The sequence below is a fragment of the Hylobates moloch genome, unplaced genomic scaffold, assembly GCF_009828535.3.
Source record: "Hylobates moloch isolate HMO894 unplaced genomic scaffold, HMol_V3 SCAFFOLD_6, whole genome shotgun sequence".
NCBI classification, from domain to species: Eukaryota; Metazoa; Chordata; class Mammalia; order Primates; family Hylobatidae; genus Hylobates; species Hylobates moloch.
Genome location: NW_026652281.1, coordinates 128,117,412 through 128,136,045, shown reverse-complemented (window position 1 = coordinate 128,136,045; position 18,634 = coordinate 128,117,412). Strand labels below are relative to the sequence as shown.

The 18,634-nt window shown below is 49.4% G+C and overlaps 1 protein-coding gene across 11 annotated transcripts in view; it reads left to right on the top strand.

Moving 5' to 3' along the window:
* Positions 1-18,634, top strand: part of TNIP1 (TNFAIP3 interacting protein 1) — a 51,261-nt gene that overhangs the window by 28,397 nt on the left and 4,230 nt on the right. For all 11 annotated transcript variants that reach the window (XM_058440046.1, XM_032158385.2, XM_032158384.2 and 8 more), the window contains 9 exons: positions 740-834; positions 3,111-3,234; positions 7,085-7,174; positions 10,079-10,144; positions 10,372-10,503; positions 13,815-13,943; positions 16,146-16,277; positions 17,371-17,496; positions 17,998-18,063. In XM_058440046.1, coding sequence (XP_058296029.1) covers positions 740-834; positions 3,111-3,234; positions 7,085-7,174; positions 10,079-10,144; positions 10,372-10,503; positions 13,815-13,943; positions 16,146-16,277; positions 17,371-17,496; positions 17,998-18,063 — 960 coding nt within the window. The remainder of the gene's footprint in view (positions 1-739; positions 835-3,110; positions 3,235-7,084; positions 7,175-10,078; positions 10,145-10,371; positions 10,504-13,814; positions 13,944-16,145; positions 16,278-17,370; positions 17,497-17,997; positions 18,064-18,634) is intronic.

Below are 18,634 nucleotides of genomic sequence, written 5' to 3'. Positions count from 1 at the left end.
TCTTCTGATTTTCCCCTTGGCAACACTGGGCACCTCTCACATCTGCAAATTGATGTGCCTTCCAGGCCCCCCAGGACTCGCCTGCTCATTTGTCCATTTGCTCATTTGGCTGTTCAGTCATGTTGTTCCTTCCACAAACTGGGTGCTGGGGATCTGGCAGGGAACAAGAGAATGGTTAGGGGTCCCAGCCCTCCAGGAGCTCAGGAATTAATTGGGAGTAAAGGGGGTAGATATTAAGAAAATAGCGGCACAAACATTTCTTTAGCTTTATCTGCCACAGGTGCTGAGAAGCGTAAAAGCGGGGGGCCGTGAGCAAGGATAACGGAGTTAGCCTAATTTAGCTGGATTGGGGAGTCAGGGAGGACTTCTCTGAGGAGATGGGATTTAAACTAAGACTTCAAAGAAGAGTAGAAGTCAGCTGGGGGAGGCTGGTGGGGAATAGGGGTCCTGGCAGTGGGAGCAGGGATGAAGGAGAAGGGATGCAGCTGTCTGTCTTGGAGGAGCAGAAGGCCCCACGGCTGATTCTTGGTCAGGCTTCTCCGTAGCTGGCTCCCAAGGGAGAGGACACGTGGGTGGCCAAGTGGCTTAGCTCCTTAGAGAGGGATTGGGTGAGGCCAGGCAAAGGGGATAAGGAGTTGGGCCCTGGGGTGGCTGCAGGCCCCCCGCCATCCTCTAGCTGAGCCTGCAGCTGGGAGACGCCACTCCTTCCCCTCACCCTGTCTGTTACCCTGCCCCACAGACCCTGTGTGAGCAGCTTCGGAAGGAGAACGAGGCTCTGAAGGCCAAGTTGGACAAGGGCCTGGAACAGCGGGATCAGGCTGCCGAGAGGCTGCGGTAAGTTCAGGCCCTTCAGAGAAGGGGTGAGGAGTGGGGGCTGCGGGAGGAGGGGCTGGTGCGCAGCACTGATTTCTGGGTTGAGGACTGTGGCTCCGAGGCCCTGTGCCCAGAGCCCTATTTGGAGGTTACGTCTCTTGGTCCTTCTTCTTGGCTCTTTTGGTTTTTTCTCTCTGGCCCTTTTGCCACCTTGTGAGGTGTATAGAGTGCCTTGAGAGCTTTAGAAGAAGGTCAGCATAGATTGTACTTCCTTCCTCCTCCAGCACTTGCCTCTCTCCCATGTTAACGGTAAACTGGCTGTCCAGAGGACTCAGGACTCTGCTGCCTCCGGCTGGTCACCATCCCGACCTGCTCTGTCTTCCTGAGAACATGAGAGCTCCCCCACTGGATGAGAGGGCTTAGACTTAACTGAGGGTTGAGGGTCAGGGAAAGGCATTACAAGTTTATACGCCTTCCCTTCCTTCCTTTGCAAGATTCTAAATTGACAGGTCTTAGGCAAGACCTAGGAGCCTGCATTTTACCAGGAGTCTCTGTGATTATGACGGAGGTAGGCCCAGGATCACGCCTTGGGAAACACTGATCTTGACTGTCAGAGCCTGACAAGCCATTGGAGATCATGCAGGCCAGACCTCTCACTGTGCAGAGGGGAAACTGAGGCCCAGGGAGAGGCAGGGACTTGATTGGAGTCTTACAACAAGAACTTGGGCCTTCTTGTTCTCCATCCTATGAGTGGCCACAATTCCTGCCTGCACTGTGGTCCTGGATAATTTGGGTGATGAGTCATCTGTTGGGTACCAGTTGGGCTCAGGCACATAGGAAGGGCCCGTGTTATAGACAGGACTTGCCACTCTGTTTTTTCCTCCTCTCCTGTTTCTTATTAGAATCAACAGAAAGAGAAGGAATATAAACTTCTGAAGTATGGCCACAGAAGTAATGTTTAACTACTGAGCCATTGGCTATTTTGAATCAGTGTGTAATTTATTTGCTTTTGGATGGCCAAGGATGCACTTTTGGGGTTTTTATTAGCCCTAATGACCCCATCCATGGATTCAAAAACTGAAGCTGGGGAAAAAAGTCACGGATTAGAAGGCAAGAATGCAAGTCTCTGCTGTATGACCTTGGGAAAGTCACTTTACTTCTTGGTTTTTCAAGCGGAAACTCAGCTGGCAAATAGAACATAAAGAAATGGTGGCTGGACGTGGTGGCTCACACCTGTAATCCCAGCACTTTGGGAGGCTAAGGCGGGAAGATTGCTTTGAGTCCATGAGTTTGAGACCAGCCTGGTGAAATGCATCACCACCCCTCCCCCAGCCCCAACAAAAAATACCAAAAAAATTAGCTGGGTTTGGTGGTGTGCCTGTAGTCCCAGCTACAGGCTGGGACTCAGCTAGAGGCTACACTCAAGAGGGTGGGGGTGTGTGGTGGGGGAGGGTGGGGGTGTGTGGTGGGGGAGGGTGGGGGTGGCTGAGATGGGAGGATTACTTGAGTAGGAGCAGTCGAGGCTGTGATGAGCCAAGATTGGGCCACTGTACTCCAGCCTGGGTGACAGAACGAGACCCTATCTCAAAAAAAAAGAAAGAAGAAACATTTTAGTGAGACCTGAATCCACATCACTAATTTTACGATCTCCTCTATCACCTGCCTTATTAGTTACTTAGAATTTTACTTTAATTTGATTCATATTTTTACTTAAAATTATAAAGGAAACTTTAGAGTAAATGGAAAACAGCATTACCTGTGATAAATAGAAGATAACTCTAAATGCAATGAAAATGAAAGGATGTTAATAAATTCAGGCTAAGTATCATTGCACATTGAAGGCTCTGGGCCTGCAGCCTGCACCTTCTGTGTTAACGAGGGAAACTGCCAAGTAACTAGAGAGGTGCCCAGGGCCTGTTAGCACCAAGCTCACACTGTCTCCATGGTCTACACAGGAAATGTGAAGATAATTGGAAAGGGTGTCACTTTCTCACTAGAATGTGATCCAGGGTTATTTAATGCGGTGTTTGGATATATCCCGAAGGCCTTGTGTGCATAGAAATTCCACAGCTGGGGAACCCCTGCCATTGACAATCACAGACCTTCAGGGAAACCCACAGATTGAGAGCAAGGTGGCTGAAGATGCCCTTTGTGGTTTTCCCTGAGGGCAGGTGTCAGAATCCTGCAGTACTCCCTGGGGCTCAGCTGCAACTCATGCGATAGTGAGCATTAAGGAGCCCTGTAGGTTTCTTAACTCAGGGTCAGCATTGTGACTTCTCTGTTTACCTCCATCCCAGGGAGGAAAATTTGGAGCTCAAGAAGTTGTTGATGAGCAATGGCAACAAAGAGGGTGCGTCTGGGCAGCCAGGCTCACCGAAGATGGAAGGGGCAGGCAAGAAGGCAGTGGCTGGACAGCAGCAGGTATGTGGTCAGAAATTCCTTCTGTAGCATCCTTGGTTGCTGGTACTCAGCCTCTGCTTACCACCTCCGGTGACAGTGAGTCTACTTCCTCCTGCAGCCAGTGCCACTGGTAGAAGGTTCTAGCTGTTACATGGTTTTTTCTTTACTTGGCCTGACCTCCATGCTTAGAGGCTGCTGGTAATCACTGTGGCTTCATGGGCCTCATAAGCCTTCTCTTCTCCTGGCTAAATAGCTCCAGTTCCTTCAGCCATTGTTCATAGAAGGTGGTGTTGAGTCGTTTTCTCAGTCTGGGTGCATTCCCTAAACACACTCCAGTTTGTCAAGGTCTGTCTTAGAGAGTGGTTCCCAAAAGTCAGTTTAACATCTTTGATATTCCTGGCAGAATTAGGTTGTTTGGTTGAGCAAGCTCCCTTGGATTCTGCTAAGCTCCTGGGATTGTGTCTCTGGAGCCTCTAAAGTGGAGAGGGGAGGGTGTTGACCAGTGTCTGTGTGGTCTGGTGATGCTGCAGGGCTGGCCCACTCCCCCATCCTCTAGTCCCAGCACTGGCCACATCCAGGTCCCAAGCAGGAGCAGACTCTGCACCCCTTGCCCAGTCATTACCATTCCCCTTGCTACAGAGCTAAGTCCCAACTCTTTACCAACATGTTTTTACTTCACCCTTTAATGGGGTTTAATGGGGTTTAATAGGGCTCAATGTCTTTAACCCACCCTACACCTATGCAATAGTAGTAATTTCCATAATAGCTTAATTCCTTATTACTATGTGGCAATGTAGAGTTTACCCAGGACATGCAAATCTATTATCTTATTTGGGCCTCATCTCTACATATAGAGTAGGCAAGGCTGGGACTAGTATTCCATTCTATAGCTATGGCCATAGGTTTGGAGAGGTCATGTAACATCATATAATCAGGATTTCTGTGTGACCTGCTATCAGGCAGATGTAGGGTATGGCCAGGGAAACATGCTGATAAATGGCGAAAGTCTGCTCTTCCCTGGTCTTCTGAATCCCAGCCCATGGAGATCCTCTTTTCTTCCCTTTATTCCCCAAATCAGATCCTGCCTTGTCTGCCCTCTTGTGGAAGGGACTTGTAGACTCGGCTGTTCTCCCTTGGGTTCTCTGAGCTGCCTCAGGTGTGGAATTCCCTGGGCAGGTCTCTTTACTTTTCCTGTGCCCTTTAATCTCCACTCATCTTCCTTGAAAGCCCCGAGCCAGATGCTCTTCCTGCCCTATCTGAGAGTGGGAGCGACTTGCCCTTGTGCCCCGGGGTCACCTGTCCCATTAGAGGCATGTGTTACAGAGGGGCGACGAGTGTGCCTTGGAATTGCATGCAGGTGGAATACTAGCTCCACCTTTTACCAGCACTGCAACCTTGGATAAGTCACATAAGACTCCTAGGCCTCAGTTTCCTCTGTAAAATGAAGATAGTAACACCTGCCTCAAGGGGTGGTTGTGAGGATTCAGTGATGCAATGCTTGTAAAGTAGGTTTAGCGTTGTAAACAGTGAAAGTCAGCTGTTGCTCTTTAGGGGAGATTGGTGCCAGCAGCCAGCTCTGCTGACTCCACGTGGACTCCTCTCTCCCTCATGGAGGTTCAGGGTGCACCACCCTAGAGCCTGGAATCCACCCTCTTCCTCCTTCCCCAGTAACTCGTTGACCTTTTTGCTAAGCACAGCTCCCATCCAAGATGCCGCAGATTTCAAGTGGGCAGGGTGTCTGTCCCTTTTCTCAAAGGAGGTGACCTTCCTTGGAGGGTTCCCCTCACCTTGCTCCTTGGTTCTATGGTGTGCTTACAGGCCTGAGCCTGTAGGGGACAAACTCTGCTGCCCCCAGCCCTACCCGAAGCCTCTGGGGGGTGCAGTGTGGAGGGAAAGAGAATGCTGAGAATAGAGAGAATCTGACTCCAGGATGATGGCAGACAGTGTCAGAAGTCCGGATGGGGCCTGCAGACCTTCTTCTGTTTAAGCTTCTCATTGTATTGAAGCCCAGAGAAGAGGAGGGTCTTGGTGTCCATCACAGAGGGGCTTGGAGATAGAGTCGACACACACCCTCCGGACTACTGGCCTTGTCTGCTGTTTGACCCCAGCACTTGCTATTTTTTTTAACCTTTAAACCTTTTTATTTTGTTACAACTAGACTTACAGAGGAGTTGCAAAAATCATCTAGAGAGTTCCCCTATCCCCTTCCTTCCATCTGTAAGATGTTCCCCTAACGGCAACATCTTATAGAACCCAGGTTGAATGATCAAAACTAGGAATTAATGGCAGGTACTACTTAGTAAACTACAGACTTTATTCAGATTTCACCAGATTTGCACTCATGTCCTGTCGTGTGCCAGCATGGAGTCTGGGATCCCACATTGCATTCAGTTGTCTCATCTCCCTCATTTTCCTCTAGTCTGTGACAGTTCCTAGTTGTTCCTTGCTTTTCATGACCTTCACACTTTTGAGTTGTACTGGCTTTATGGGCTCATTTGCTGTCACGATTGATGCCTCACAAGTGATTGGATCTCATGAGGAGACTGAGGTTATGTGTTTTGGCAAGAATCTCACGGAGGTGACGTTCTGTGTACATCAGAGTGTGCAGAACGTTTCTCAGTCCAGCAGACCGGGGTACATAATGTCAGTGTTTCACTACTGTTAACCTTCATCACTTGGTCAAGTGCTGTCTTTCAAGTTTCTGCAATCAAGTGACCAATTTTCCCTTTGTAATTAATAAATGTTTGTTTTTGAGAAGAAACTTAGAGACTATGCGAATACTCTACTTTTCCTTAAACTTTCACTCACTGATTTTAGTGTCCGTTGGTGGATCTCCACCTGCAGCAGTTATTACTGTAGTAATGGAATGGTGATTTCGTATTTTCCTCATTCTTCCTACACTTATGAATCAGAATTCTTTTGTAAGGAAGAGCTGTCCCTTCTCCCCCATTTATTTATTTATTTATTCAGCTATTTTGTTCTATCAGTATGAACTCAAGAATATTTATTTCATACTGTGACTTATAATCCAATACTATTGTGATGTATTTTGCTGTTCAAAGTGTTCCCGTTTTGGCCATAGAAGTTTTTTTCAGGTTGTCTCCTGTGCCCTTTTGACATGCCCTTTTATTATTATTGTTATTAGTATTATTCATTTGAGCACTTCCTTACTTTCTGTCACTATAAGATGCATCAAACTCACCTTACATTTTATCTGCTCCAGCCCCTCAAAGCAGCCCTGTTTCTTTTTAATAAAAAGAAAATGGTATTTAGAAACCAACTGAGCACTAGGTGTCCTCAGTGCTGCTGGATGTCTCTGCTTTAGCCCCTTACAGAGGACAGAGCTGGGAAACATCTATGTGTACTACACAGATCTTTATTTCTGTGTCTTTCTAAAAATGTTTTTAAATAAACATTTTATATAACTTTAACTTTTATAAAAGTTTTATAAAACATATATGTTTTATAGAATGAACATATCTATATCCATATCTGTCTATATCTATATCTCAAATGTCTTACCTTCCAGGCCAGAAAGTTTTTTGGCTGATGTGTGTAGGGGGTGAGGAGAGTGGCTGGTAGTACCTTAGAGGTTATACTTAAGCAGGGAGAGGGGCTGTAGGGAGGGGAGAAGGGAAGGGGAGAGGGCCTGGCAGCCACCCTGAGTCAGGGAGGGGGAATCATCATCTTGTAGACTTCTAGAAGGGGATGTAGTCACGACTGGGATGGTTAGTGGTGTCCTGCTGGGTGGGAGGAGTAGGGAGACAGAGGGCTGGGGCCACTTGGGTGAGGGGTCTTAGAGGAGCACCGAGAGTAGGTGAGATAATTTGCATTGAGGTTTTGGTGAAGGCCCCTCTGTGCTTCTCCCCAGGCTAGTGTGACGGCAGGTAAGGTCCCAGAGGTGGCGGCCTTGGGCGCAGCTGAGAAGAAGGTGAAGATGCTGGAGCAGCAACGCAGTGAGGTAGGTGGCTGGGGTGGCAGTAGTGGGAGGATCCCTCTTCCCTCCCAGGACCAGCAGCACAAAGGCTTGCCCCTGGCCTCCCGGCTCTGGCAGGTCCCAGGTCACCGTGAGGAGTTGGCATGGTGACCACTGACCCGCCTGCCTGTGGATGAGGTCTGACTCCTCGCCCTGGACTGTCCTCTCTTGATCAGTCCCTTTGCCTACAGTGGTCACTGAGGAGGTGGCAGGTGGGGCATGGCCTAAAATTGTTGGGGATAGAGTTTAGGCAGGCTCCTATGGTAGACCTTGGATGGTGAAAAGAGGTTGTGATAAGTTAGGCAAGTTTTAGCATCACTGATGAGGAGTGGAGGGACCCTCAAGAGATGGTTTAGGGAGGGCCCATCATGGAAGGAGGGGATTAAGGCCACTTCCCACTAGCCTGGAGGCTCCATAAATTTACTGTCAAAATTTTTAACGTTAAAAGCCACCTTGGCTGGATATGGTGGCTCATGCCTGTAATCCCAGCACTTTGGGAGGCTGAGGCGGGTGGATCACCTGAGGTCAGGGGTTCAGGACCAGCCTGGCCAACATGGCGAAACGCCGTCCCTACTAAAAATACAGAAAATTAGCGGGCATGGTGGCACATGCCTGTAATCCCAGCCACTCAGGCTGAGGCAGGGAGAGTTACTTGAACCCAGGAGGCTGAGGTTACAGTGAGCTGAGACCGCGCCACTGCATGCCAGCCTGGGCAACAGAGCAAGACCTCATCTCAAAAAAAAAAAAAAGCTACCTACCTCTATTGGTGTAGCTACTTTGCAGATATTTTGAGACTCCCATTTCAAGAATTTTCATAGGCAAGAAGGAAAAGGATCAGCCAGCAGCTGAAGCCTGCCACAGAATACTGAGTGGATTCCTAAACTCCATTAAGGCAATGGCCAGGTCGTTAGGTAGTTTAAATGTCCCCCAGTCCCACTAAGGTGCAGGAGCCAGTTCGTAGGAGGCTCTTAGTTTCCCTCTGCTGCCAAGAGAGAAGCCACGCAGCAGCGTCCCTGTGCTGCAGTCTGTTGCGCCTTTTCCCATGGGTCTCACGTGTCTTCCTCCCCCTCCTCACACCCCCAGCCTAGTCCAGTCTTTCCAGACCTGAGGTCGAAGTGCAGCTCCTTTTTGGTAGACACTTTTTCTGTCTGTTCCGTCTAGCCCCTCTCCACACAGCCCAGGTGCTTTTCTAGAACCCCGAGCCTGCCTGCCCTCGTCCTCCTGCACATTTGAAAGCTTCTTGATGTGCATATTAGTTTTAGGTTTCTTTTTGTATTGTTATAAGCGTTTTTTTTTTCTGATTTCAAAAGTGATATAATGCTCATTACGAAAAGATCAAGAATACCACCTCCTAGAGAAAACCACAGCTGATTACAGTTTGTTGCATATCCCCCAGTTTTTTCAAAGTAGAATAAAATTATACATATACGTGTGTATATATATATGTATATACACACACTGCTTTACAGATTATTTTTTCTTTTCTTTTTTAAAAAATTAACTGGGTCAGGCGTGGTGGCTCACACCTGTAATCCCAGCACTTTGGGAGGCTGATGCAGGAAGATTGCTTGCATCCAGGAGTTTGAGACCAGCCTGGGCAACATAGCAAGACCCTGTCTCTACAAAAAATAAATTAGCTGGGTGTGGTAGTACACACCTGTAGTCTCGGCTGCTCGGGGGGCTGAGGTGGGAGGATCACTTGAGTTCAGGAGGCTGCAGTGAGCCATGGTCACACCACTGCACTCCAGCCTGGGCCTGCCTCCAAAAAAAAAATTAACTGCCTTTGAGAGTATCTATTCATACCTATAACATATACTATATTCCTTCAATTCTTAGTAATTTTTTAATCATATACCATGTTTTTGAAATTGGTGTGGATCCTTATGACATATCTTAAGGGTCAGGGCCAATACTCCTTTTGTTTTATTTAGCTGATGATGTAGGGTTGTTTTTCTTCCCTGAGGAATTGTTATATCAAGAGTATGGTGGATAGTTAGTGTCATCTTCGAAATGAGGAAGTGTGGTAGATGCTTTATTTTCTGTTTTCTTTTTTTCTTTTTCTTTTTCTTTTTTAAGACAGGGTCTCACTTTGGTTGTCCAGGCTGGAGTGCAGTGGCATGATCTCGGCTCACTGCAACCTCCGCCTCCTAAGTTCAGGTGATCCTCCCATCTCAGCCTCCCGAGTAGTTGGGACTATAGATGCGTGCCGCCATGCCCGGCTAATTTTTGTATTTTTTGTAGAGATGGGTTTTGCCATATTCTCCAGGCTGGTCTCGAACTCCTGAACTCAAGCAGTTGGCCCACCTTGGCCTCCCAGAGTGCTGGAATTATAGGCATGAGCCACTGTGCCTGGCCGCCTATTTTCTTCTTATTTTCTTAACAGCTGCGCATTGTCTGTTTATACTATCGTTTACTTAACCTATCTTCTGTGGTTAGATTGGCCTCTGGATTTTTTTGTAATACAGATATTGCTGAGATGATTAGCCTTGTATATATATATTTGCACACTTGTGTAAGTGTTTCTATTGGTTAAATTCTTCAGAGTGGAATTATTGGGTTAAAGTTGATGAAAATGTGAAATTTCAATACATAATCCCAGACTGCCCTCCAAAGAGGTGTGTGTGTTCCATAATTATTCACCAAAATGATGTAGTTTCCATGTCTTAGTGTTAATCTTGCTTTCCTGGCAAGGTAAAATGCAGCAGTGGATGAAGGTGGATGGCTTTGAGCAACACTGAGTTTTTGAGAGGTGAGGGATGGAGACAGTGTCTGTAGCCACTATTCACACACACTGAGTGCACCTTGGGACGCTGGTATACATGGGGCAGGAGTTGGCTCTCCTTGTTCCTTCTCTGCTCATCTGCCACTAACTCCAGTCTCTCCCCACAGCTGCTGGAAGTGAACAAGCAGTGGGACCAGCATTTCCGGTCCATGAAGCAGCAGTATGAGCAGAAGGTAATGTGGGGTTCCTGGCCGCGCCCACAGGGCATGCCTGGTCTTCATCTCGCTGCCTCTTTAGCAGCTTTGAACCTTGGGGAGTGGCCACGCTGAGCCCTAGTATGGCCCCGAGGAGAAGTTGGGGGCAGTGTTGGAGGGCCCAGGGGCAGCCAGGCCCTGCCCACATCCTGGAAGTACTCTACATCCTTGCCTCACACACTCCTTCTCTCTGCCTCTGAACCCAGATCACTGAGCTGCGTCAGAAGCTGGCTGATTTGCAGAAGCAGGTGACTGACCTGGAGGCCGAGCGGGAGCAGAAGCAGCGTGACTTTGACCGCAAGCTCCTCCTGGCCAAGTCCAAGATTGAAATGGAGGAGGCAAGTGTGACTGCTGGTCCCTGCAGAGTCAGTTCCCCTCCACATTAGCAGAGAGTTCAGTGGAGCAAACAAGCCAGGGGCAGGAGTCAGGAGACCCGGGGGTCTAGTGCCAAAGAGCTAGGTGACCAAAATCACAGGCACGTTCCTTCCCTGCACTGCAGTTTCCCATGTGAAAATTGAGAAGGTTGCATTAACTACAGCTTTTCACATTTTCTTGTTTTTATTCAGAACTTTTTGTTCCATTAAAATTGTAGGGACTGGGGAACTGTACAGGGAAGCACACAGTATAAAAGATCCAAGCAGGCGGCCGGGCACGATGACTCACGCCTGTAATCCTAGCACTTGGAGAGGCCTGGGCAGTTGGATTACCTGAGGTCAGGAGTTCAAGATCAGCGTGGCCAACATGATGAAATCCCGTCTCTACTAAAAATACAAAACTTAGCCAGTTGTGGCAGCAAGCACCTGTAATCCCAGCTACTCAGGTAGCTGAGGCAGGAGAATTGCTTGAACCTGGGAGGCGGAGGTTGCAGTGAGTCGAGATTGCACCATCGCACTCCAGCCTGGGCAACAAGAGTGAAACTCTTTCTCAAAAAAAAAAAAAAGATCCAAGCAGGCTTGCTGTATGGCATTTGGTGGGGTGGGATGCTGCTAAGTGTTCAGCATAGTGATGGTGATTTGTTGGGGAGGGGTACAACATGAGACAGAGCTTCATTTATCCATTCATCCAGGCATTTGTCTTCAGAGCCTGTCTCAGGCATTGTGCTTGGGCATAGAGTCCACAGGAACAGCTCAACCCTGCCCTCGCTGGGAAAGAGGTGCCAGACAACTAATTACAGAAGCAAATAAAGTAAAAGTGTGTTAAGTGTTGCAAAGAAGGCCGGGTTGGGTGGCTTGTGCCTGTGATCCTGGCACTTTGGGATGCCAAGGTGGGAGGATTGCTTGAGGCCAGGAGTTTGAGAGCAACCTCAGTGACATAGCCACACCTTGTCTCTACAAAAATTAAAAAATTAGCTGGGTGTGGTAGCGTGCATCTGTAGACCTAGCTACTCAGGCTAAGGTGGGAGGATTGCTTGAGCCCAGGAGTTGGAAGGTTCAGTGAGCTTTGATCGTGCCACTGCACTCCAGACTGGACAACAGAGTGAAACCCTGTTTCTTTAAAAGAAAAATGTATGGCTGGGCATGGTGGCTCATGCCTGTAATCCCAGCATTTTGGGAGGCCAAAGTGGGCGGATCACTTGAGATCAGGAGCTCAAGACCAGCCTGGCCAACATGGTGAAACCCTGTCTCTCATAAAAATACAAAAATTAACTGGGAGTGGTGGCGCATGTCTGTAGTCCCAGCTGCTCGGGAGACTTAAGGCACGAGAATTGCTTGAACCCGGGAGGTGGAGGTTGCAGTGAGCTGAGATTGCGTCACTGCACTCCAGCCTGGGCAACAGAATGAGACCCTGTCTCAAAAAAAAAAAAAAAAAAAAAAGTACTACGAAGAAAAAGTTACAGAGATCAGAGAGTGGGCATAAGTGGGACCAGATTCTTTCTTGGGGGGAAACAACAGGTCCCCTGAAGTAGTAGTATCTGCACAGTCATATGTATGACTGAGACCAGCCAAGGCCCATTAGGACCTTGGAGCAGCTTAAAGAGGAAAGGCCACTTGACTGCCAGACTCTTGGGAGATTTTATTTATGTCACCATGTATTCCCCTTCATGGGAACTGGGCATGGTCTTTTGCCTAGCTTAAAAATGGACATTTTCAACATGGACTGCCTTTCAGAGTTCCTCCCGTCAGCATGGGACACCAGGGGCCTTATTTGAGCAGTCAGCCTGCGTCTGTGACACCCCTTTACCTTGGAGGTGTGGTAGGGAGAACACTTCTGTCTTTCCTTATGAGTGCGCAGTCATACCTGGTGACTTGCAGCCAGATGTCCTGGCTCTTTGGCCCCTCTCCCTCGCTCACAGCCATAGGTGAGACAAATCCCTGGAATCCGAGGGCTCTTCCCTGTCAGCTACAGGGAAGGTAGGACGTTTCATGACAAGGCGTGGCCCTGTAGGTAAGTATGTATTCCGGTAAAGGCCATGCCCATCCGAGAGCCTCTTGTTGGGGAGTCCAGAATGATTCCCAGGGAGTTCTGACCAAGCCTGCCCTCTGCAGTCCGTACTGACTAAAGGTCACACAGGGCTGGGTGAAAACTAACCCCTGCGACTGGTCTCCTAATCACATGCTGTGAATACACAGTTATGAAAGGTCCACACGCTACAAAGTGAAAGTTTCCCTGGACCACCTCCCACTGCCATGATCCCAGACCCTCCCTAGAGGGAACCACCGTTACCATTTTGGTGCATCTGTTTCCAGACCTTTCTCGCATATATGTACACATAGGAATATATAGTTTATTTGGGGACGTGCCTGGTCTTTCCACTGCACTGTGCTGCCATCCCCTAGTTTCAACACCTCCTTTGACATGGAAGGGGAGAGAGCAAGGGAATAGGAAACCTGGGTTCTAGCCCCAGCTCACTGTGTGGCCTTGGGTATGTCACTTCCCCTCTCTGGACATTTGTTTCCCATCATATTACAGGGCTGGGGCTTGATGCTCTCTAAAGGCCATCCCAGTCTTGGCTGTCTGTGGCGAAGCCCTGCTGGTTCCATAGAGGGTATGGGACTGCCCCCTGGAAGCCTTCCCTCGGCTGTGGTGATCTTTCTTTTAGCCCCACAGTATTTTGTTTCTTTCTGGAGGAGCACTCTCTGCCTTATGCCACAGTCCTCTCTGGGCGTGTCATCTCTCCTCTAGGCTCCAAGGCTGTACGAGCTGAAGTGTCTGTTAGGGATTACCGCTTTCTGTGGATCACGGAAAACCCCCATGTGAATCTGGTCAGAACTATGGCTTTTCTTTCTAGCAGATTACACACAGACAAAATTTTGCATTCAGTTTTGGGGCTCACGGCCCTCCTGAGGCCTCTGTGTGACTCATGTTAGGAACCCCATACCTGTGACAGGTAGGTAAGCTTAGACAAGAGAGGGCTGTGGCAGTGCCGGGGGTCTCAGCTGCTTAGTGGATGAACTGGTGTCGGAATCCAGGGTCTTTTACTCAGCTGAGCTACTGCTTTTTCTTTTTTTAATTATCATTTAAATTGACACATGATAATTGAGGGCAGGACCGGATGGACATTACTGCACCGACCCCAGGTGCCTTGCATGTGAGCATTGTGGAGTGATGGCCAGGGGAGAATGTAAGGGCTGGGCCAGGCAGGACCGAGAATCCGAGGCCTCCTGGAGAGGCCATCCTAGCCAGCTTACCAACCCTGGGTTCCCTGCAGACCGACAAGGAGCAGCTGACAGCGGAGGCCAAGGAGCTGCGCCAAAAAGTCAAGTACCTGCAGGATCAGCTGAGCCCGCTCACCCGACAGCGTGAGTACCAGGAAAAGGAGATCCAGCGGCTCAACAAGGTGGGTGCCTTGGCCCGGGTCCCTTGGCCGGGCTCTCTTGAGTCCAGCTGCAATGCCCACCCCATCACTGGCACCCCCAACCATTCAGCTCAGGAAGGGTAACCCCCAGTCAGTGAGCTGGTATCCTGTTTCCCGCCTGCTCTGCCATTGCCTCCTACACTCAGAGTGACTCAGCCCTTGAATGAGCCTGTGTCACCCTTCCCTCTGGAGGTGCACTCTTCCCCTTACGCCTCACCTGCCCACCCTGATTGTCAGGGTTCGCTTTACCCTCACTTCCTCAGCAAAGCCTTCCCTGAATCTCATTCAGCTTGCCCTGGTCTATGCTGCTGAGGTACCAGCAACTTCTCTGACACTCCTCTTTATGGCTCGTCATCACTTATTTAATTCTGTCTTCCCATCTGGCGGTGGGAGGTGCACACCTTCGCCAAGGTGTATACCCTGGGCGCCTTGTACAGCACCTGGCATCAAGCACGTGTTCAGCACACGCTGATGGGAGTGAAGGAGTACGGGCCGAGGGGCCCGCCATTGTGCAGTGGGATCCAGGGAGACGGGGCCCCCAGGGTAGAGGCTGGGGAAACCAGAAACCCTCTGGTCTGAGCCAAGCGGAGTGGTCTAGTCCCAGCTTAGCCTCTCCAGCCTCTCCAGTTCAGTTTTGCCATCCAAGCCCTGGTGGGAACGGCTCTAGTTCTGCCTGCTTTCCAGCAGGGTTTCAAAGATGCAAGCTGACAGGAGGGGGCTTTGAAAGGAAACATTCTCTGAGGGCCTGGAGGAGTTAAGTTCATGGCTCAGCTTTTCATTTCATGCTAATTGTTTTTCCTTTCCCTCTGCCTCCTGACCCTGGTCACAGTGGACTCTGGCATGAGTTGAGCATTCCTAGGCCTGCTGAGGAAACCCTTTCTTTTTGGTTTTGGTGTTTTGTAAACACTGATTATGCCAAGTCTGGGGCCCTTGACCTGTTTCCAGAGAAAGAAAAGCGATCTGTCCTGAGCTGGGGGACTTGGGGCTCTAAATCCAGGCAGGGAATTGTCCATGCTGCCGATCATAAAGATGACCTTGGAGGTTTTCTTGGCAGAGCCAGGGACAGACACCGTGTGGATGAGTAATGCAGGGCATGTGGCCTTCTTTGCTCATGACCTAGGCATCTCCCTGTCGCTGGACCTCAGTCTTTTCATCTAAAAAGTGGGGTGGCGTAGGAAGATAAAGTGGAGCCGTAACTTCCCCTCGGAGCATCCTGAATTTACTCTCGGTCCTGCAGTTTCTTTGCATGTCTAGGGGAGCTGAGTAGACCAGGTGGAAGCCCGAGTCCAAATTGGGCCACGTCTCTATCTCCCCACGGTCCAGGGAGGCCCACGGGCGATGCTGAGGCATGCGAGGGGAGGCCCTGCTGTCCTGGGGCCAAAGTCCAGGGTGCCCAGTCTTGAGACGTGTTCCAGAGTTCTGAGTAACGTGTTAACAGAGTTAAAGGGGAAACACAGTTAACTGAAACCTTTAAGATGTGGGCACACTGTTTATATAATCTATTGTGAACATGACAGATTAAGAGTACTTTATTTTCAAAATGTTATTTGATGATATTTCAGCCCATTTTCAGTGTTAGAAAGGGAAAATATTAACTAAGCAGAAATTAAATCCAGTCTTCTCTATGTACGTAAGTGTTGAGGATGGAAGGGGTGGTTTGGATGGGAATGGGTTGCTGAAGCTGAAGAATCTCAGGGCAGGGCAGTTGTTGGGGAGACTGAAGCTTCCCCCGGAGGACTTAAATCTTCCTTCTAGGTCTGGGTGCTAAGAATTGAGCCACACCTGTTCAGGGAAGGGGAGATTTCCCTTTCTGCATGACAACCCCAGTTTAGCCTGCTGGGTAAGAGCATGTGCTGGGCTTGAATCTGTGTTCTGCCACTTACTAGCTGTGTGACCTTGACCTTGGACAAGTCCCTTCAGGTCTCTGAGCCTCAGTTTTCACATCTGTCAAATGAGGATGATGATCATAGTCTTTTCTTCATGGCACTGTGCAGAAGATTCAATGAAATGATATATGTAGAATGCAAATAAATAGGGCAGCATTTATTAAATAGGACTGATGGTGGTGGCTATTATTAGTATGATTATTATTAGGAAGGAGGTCCCTGAGGATGACCCCTCCAAAGGGCCCTGATTTCCAGGGGTTCCTGCTGATGGTCCTGTCTTTTCTTTACCTGATTCCAGGCCCTGGAGGAAGCACTGAGCATCCAAACCCCGCCATCATCTCCACCAACAGCATTTGGGAGCCCAGAAGGAGCAGGGGCCCTCCTAAGGAAACAGGAGCTGGTCACGCAGAATGAGTTGCTGAAACAGCAGGTGAGGCTTCTGGGAGGAAATCAGGTGGGAGGTGCTCAGTGGGAGCTGGAGCTTTCCTGAGGGCCCAGACGGCTTGGAATCACATGGAACCTGTAATTAGTAATCCACTTTCTGGCCATTGGCCAGGGACCCCCTCTGGCTCTAGGTTTATCCTTTCCAGCACTATAACCCTAGCTTAAGTCGTTCCTCCACCACCTTTATGATTTAGCCATCTCTATGCCCCACACGTGCTATTATTTACCTAGTATTTAAAAAATAAATTCTAAATAAATGAATTTAAAAGGGAGCTTATATCACTGCTATAAATGGAAAAAAACCATTTATTATTTGTCACAAGTAGAAAGTAACTGTACACAATAAACAATACAAACAATGTTATTAAACTCTAGCCAGATACTCTTGCCAGATAAGGACTCTGAATTGGAGTTCTTTTCTCCTTTATTTAAAGGAGATTGGCAGGTACTAAAATGGTATTAAAGACCTACTAGCCCTGAGGGACACAGAAGGATTGGGGTGAACGGAAACGAAAAGGTTATGGCTCTCCCATTGTCTCTGTGCTATTTAATTTACTATGCTTTTGATCCTCCTAAACCACCTTGAACCTGGCCAGTGTCTCAGCTGATCTGCACTAAGGATGTGAAACTACAGGCTAAGAGACAGAGGCAGGCCCCACCCAACCCATCTCTGCCAGGGCACCCCGGAGCCCTAGCAGAGTTTGTAGGGTCTCTGCCCTCAGAACCAGCAGATCCAAACTCTGGTCTACACCACACTCTGGTTCTGAGATCACTGCCCCTGTGGGTCTCAGCGGAGTGAAAGGATTGCACTGGTTGATGGCTTTCAATCTTTTTTTAAAACCATATATCCTTTGTTCAAATAAAGTTCTACCTCGAAGCCCAGAATGTAAGATAGAAGGACACAGAACTACTCTGTTTGAAGTCAGGGTGGGGGCTGGAGGTGTACCTGTCCCACTCCCCATGGCGACCCCCAGCTCTGCCATCTGTGATCCCAGCAGGAGACATGGGAGTCTGGGCCTGAGGAGAAATCCCCACTCAGGACCATCCGCCTCCCTCTCTTCACCCTCCCTCCACACCAGGTGAAGATCTTCGAGGAGGACTTCCAGAGGGAGCGCAGTGATCGTGAGCGCATGAATGAGGAGAAGGAAGAGCTGAAGAAGCAAGTGGAGAAGCTACAGGCCCAGGTCACCCTGTCGAATGCTCAGGTGAGAGTGACTGGACCCAGGAAGGGCGACTGGCCTGTCCTCGTGGGGAGAGGGGCCATGGATTGGAGGGCCCTGGTGAGGCTGGATGTCAGGACACTCACTGCTTCTCTCCAGCTCTGCAATCATATTTGACCTCGGCAAGGCCCTTCCCCTCTCTGACTCTTTCTTTGTACAGTGACGAGGTTTACTCTAAGATACCTCTACCTCTGACTTTCCACAGTCAGTTCTGGGGCTTTATTCTCCCAGAGTGGAACTAAAAGATGTTAGCACAGAAGCAGCGAGGTTCACGTGAACCCTCTTGACCTGTGCACAGACTACTATGACAAGCAGGTGGCCTGCAGCAACAGCCTGGGCTGTGCTCGGCCCTCAGGGCCCTTTCCCGGGGCTGGCCCACGCATGGTGGCCCAGAGGGAAGCATCAGCCGGTCAGTCCTCGTGGCTGGATCCAGGCCTGGCCAGAAACCACCTGTGCTGACAGTCTTTTCTCCCTCCCTTCTCTCAGCTAAAAGCATTCAAAGATGAGGAGAAGGCAAGAGAAGCCCTCAGACAGCAGAAGAGGAAAGCAAAGGTGAGGAGGCTTGAGGGAGGTGGCAGCACTGACATCCTCTTACCTTCCTCAGGGAGCTAGCCTGATGGACACACAGTGTGTGCTCGGGCATGGGGACATCCTCTGCTAACTAACTGATGAGTAATACAGGAAAAGCCTTAGAGCAGTATTGGTACAGAGGCAGTGCCCACAATGCATTAGCTGTCATCACTGTTGACATTCTGTGTCCGGGTAGCACCCTTCCGTGCCCATATGACTAGCCTTCTTTGGCCATGTATGAGCCTTTTGTGCCCATGTACCCACCTTCTGTGCCCATGCGCCCAGCCTTCCGTGCCCATGTATCCAACTTTCTGTGCCCATGTTCCAGCCTTTTGTGCCCATGCCCAGCCTTCCGTGTCCATGTACCAGCCTTCCATGTCCATGTACCAGCCTTCCATGCCCATGTGCCCAGCCTTCCATTTCCATGTATCAGCCTTCTGTACTCATGTGCCCAGCCTTCTGTGTCCATTTGCCCAGCCTTCCGTGCCCATGTGTGAGCCTTCCGTGCCCATGTGCCCAGCCTTCCGTGCCCATGTACCCAGCCTTCCGTGCC